At 39.6% G+C, this 2,674-nt stretch overlaps 1 protein-coding gene across 1 annotated transcript; it reads right to left on the reverse strand.

Annotated features, from left to right (window-relative positions):
* Positions 1 to 606: 606 nt before the first annotated feature.
* Positions 607 to 2,433, reverse strand: LOC149239130 (GDSL esterase/lipase At1g74460-like). Its single transcript, XM_089367077.1, has 5 exons — positions 2,169 to 2,433; positions 1,926 to 2,056; positions 1,594 to 1,833; positions 943 to 1,192; positions 607 to 842 (listed from the first exon to the last, which is right to left on the reverse strand). Exons 1-5 carry the CDS (start codon positions 2,431 to 2,433, stop codon positions 607 to 609), a joined length of 1,122 nt encoding a protein of 373 aa, XP_089223203.1.
* Positions 2,434 to 2,674: the final 241 nt, after the last annotated feature.

The following is a 2,674-nucleotide window of genomic DNA, read 5'->3' on the forward strand; positions in this document are numbered from 1 at the left end:
ACATTAATATTAGTGGGCGTTGTTTACTACTTCAGGTCACAATTTTTCTAGGAAAACCATTTGTTTTTGCTGTAATTTAGTTATTTTTGTTTATTTTATTTTTGTTTTTAAAAAATTTGATCATTGGAAGGTTTGTATAGCTATTTTGATAGTGTAAATTATGGATTCAATATTACCAAAAAAAAACCCCAAGAATCTAAAATACTAGAGTTTAACCACAGTCGGAATTTTTGTCAAAATTATATCAAAATTTCCGCTATTTTTAAACAAAATTATTACCTCCTTACTAAACTTTTAAGGGGCGAATTTTTTTTAAAGTTCCCCGCAAGTTTATAGCGTTATTCTTTTAATTAAAAAAAATTAGCAACATGTGGCTTCTCTAGCTTCTCTTAGTTATAGGGCACCACCAATTCCAAAACATGTATGCCACGCCCGAAGGAGCCAAGGACACATTGATCGAAAAAGCAGAAAGCTTGAATGTAATTCACTATTGCTGCAGAATTACATTTACCCTTTCGTCTGGCATGGGTATCTGATGCATCTATATGAAGCAGACGGACACAAATTCATGTATTCTCAACCATGAAGACGCAGACAACTGTACTTTCAAGATTGTGATGGAGAAGGAGATGGTGCAGGTGAATTAGTAGGATTCCCAGGATTAAGTTTAAGGGCAGAAATAAGACTCTGCGCGATGACTAAATTGGCAGCATCACTAGGATGGTATTCATCCCAAAACAAATATTTGGTTCTGTCTGGACACAGCTTTGCAGCAGCCACGCAACTTAATGTGGGCCGGTATCTTCCAAAACTGCAGCAAGGAGTATCACCATTTTCGAACCCTGCAGACGTAAATTCTCGTTAATAAAAACCCAAATCACCAATCCAAAATGAAACATACTGTAATTTGATGATAAAGTATTAAATGTATTGAATCCTCACCATAAGCTTGGGGATTTTCTATAAGTTTGGTGAAGAAAGTGTAACCATCGGCAAAGAGAAAGCGAGCTCCTGGCAGTTTTGAATTTAGATCTGCGATGAGGTTTCCGGTGGCAGCATTAAACTTGACGGCATACTCGTTGAGATTCTGTTGGCAACTACCATCTGTTGTCAGTACCCGCTGCAGTGGAATGCAACCCAGAGGTCCCAATCCTGTGAAGAGCAATCTGCGTACGCCTAATTGATGTAGTGTCTGCGCCCATTGACATATAAAAGATTTGCGAGTATATATTTCGACGGCCACAGGTCATGCTGATATAAAAGTTTTTGGATATATATTGTGTGACAGTTTGTTGATTTTCTAATGGTGTCGCCACCCTTTATCACAGACTCAAGTAAAACATGCTGATATAAAAAAAAAATGGATATATAGTGTGTGCCAGTTTATTGATTTTCTAATGGTCTCACCACCCTTTATCAGAGACTCAAGTAAAACATGAGCCCCTTCATCACAGACTCAAGTAAAGCATGAGCCCCTTTACTGGAGTGCATGATGAGTGATGAGACCACCACTCGAAACCTAGAACATCAGTAAACATGGGCACAACATATATCCAAAAAATAGTCTCAAATTTAAGCTTCAGGAAAACTCACCGTGAGTTGTTGGCGCAATGTGGAGATAAGATAGTCTATGAAATCATCGGGAGCGTATTGCCAGGAATCAGCCTCCACAGGGAGCAAATAATTGTTGATGTAGTCGTTGCTTCCGATGGACATTAAATAGATGGATTCACTAAAGAATTTATCCGCTTTGGCATGCCCGATTTTCTTGGAAATGGACATCTTGGTCCCTTGAAACAACTCTATTTGGCTCCACAAACAGAGTCGTTGAATCTACGCGAGCATACAGTCAATAGGTGAGAAAATGAAATTAACCGAAAAAAAAAAGAAAACCAGAGGAGCGAGCATTGTTGAGTAGTTATTACAAAAAGATATCCTGTTTCGTTAAGAATGCCTCCGCCACCCGAAGCATAGTTGACACCTTGTTTCAACACGGTGTTGTCATCAGTGGATGGATCCAGGATCGGCGCCGGGATTGGCAAACCTGTTTTCTCAGCTGCAATATTAGCAACACCCAATCAAATCAATACCTCGAAAATGCCCAATATACAAATAAATATTCACAAGGTGAAACATGTTGAATTGTGGAAGGGGGATGTAAGAAATACCAACTATATCACAAATGGTTCGGCCATTGGTGTATCTGCCAGTAGGCATGCCGTTACCATAATCAATGCCATACCATGGATAATTGGACTTGGCTAGACTCCGCGGCAGGTGATTGTTGTTTCCAGCATCTGACAAGGAGTCCCCGAATATAAAGGATACAGGCTTTATCTCTCTTTCTGCTTCACCTGTGACAGCGTTTAACGCCACCACCATCGTGATTGCCATGAAACATGTACTCAGTGGCTCAATCACAAGCCTCTCCATTGCTACCCTCATATACTCAAAATGCTCTGTTCGTGATTGCCATGAAACATGTACTCAGTGGCTCAATCACAAGCCTCTCCATTGCTACCCTCATATACTCAAAATGCTCTGTTGCAATTGTTGTTGTGTTCGAATTGCACGTCGCCATCCTCTGGTATTTATAGTAAAAAGTGGTGATTTTAGTATTGCTGTCCGATACATAGAGTCAAGTATGAATATGACAAGCAATAGACGAAAAGTG

The sequence above is a fragment of the Pinus tabuliformis genome, chromosome 8, assembly GCF_031772625.1.
Source record: "Pinus tabuliformis cultivar Carrire ecotype Pingquan chromosome 8, CPIR1, whole genome shotgun sequence".
NCBI lineage: Eukaryota > Viridiplantae > Streptophyta > Pinopsida > Pinales > Pinaceae > Pinus > Pinus tabuliformis.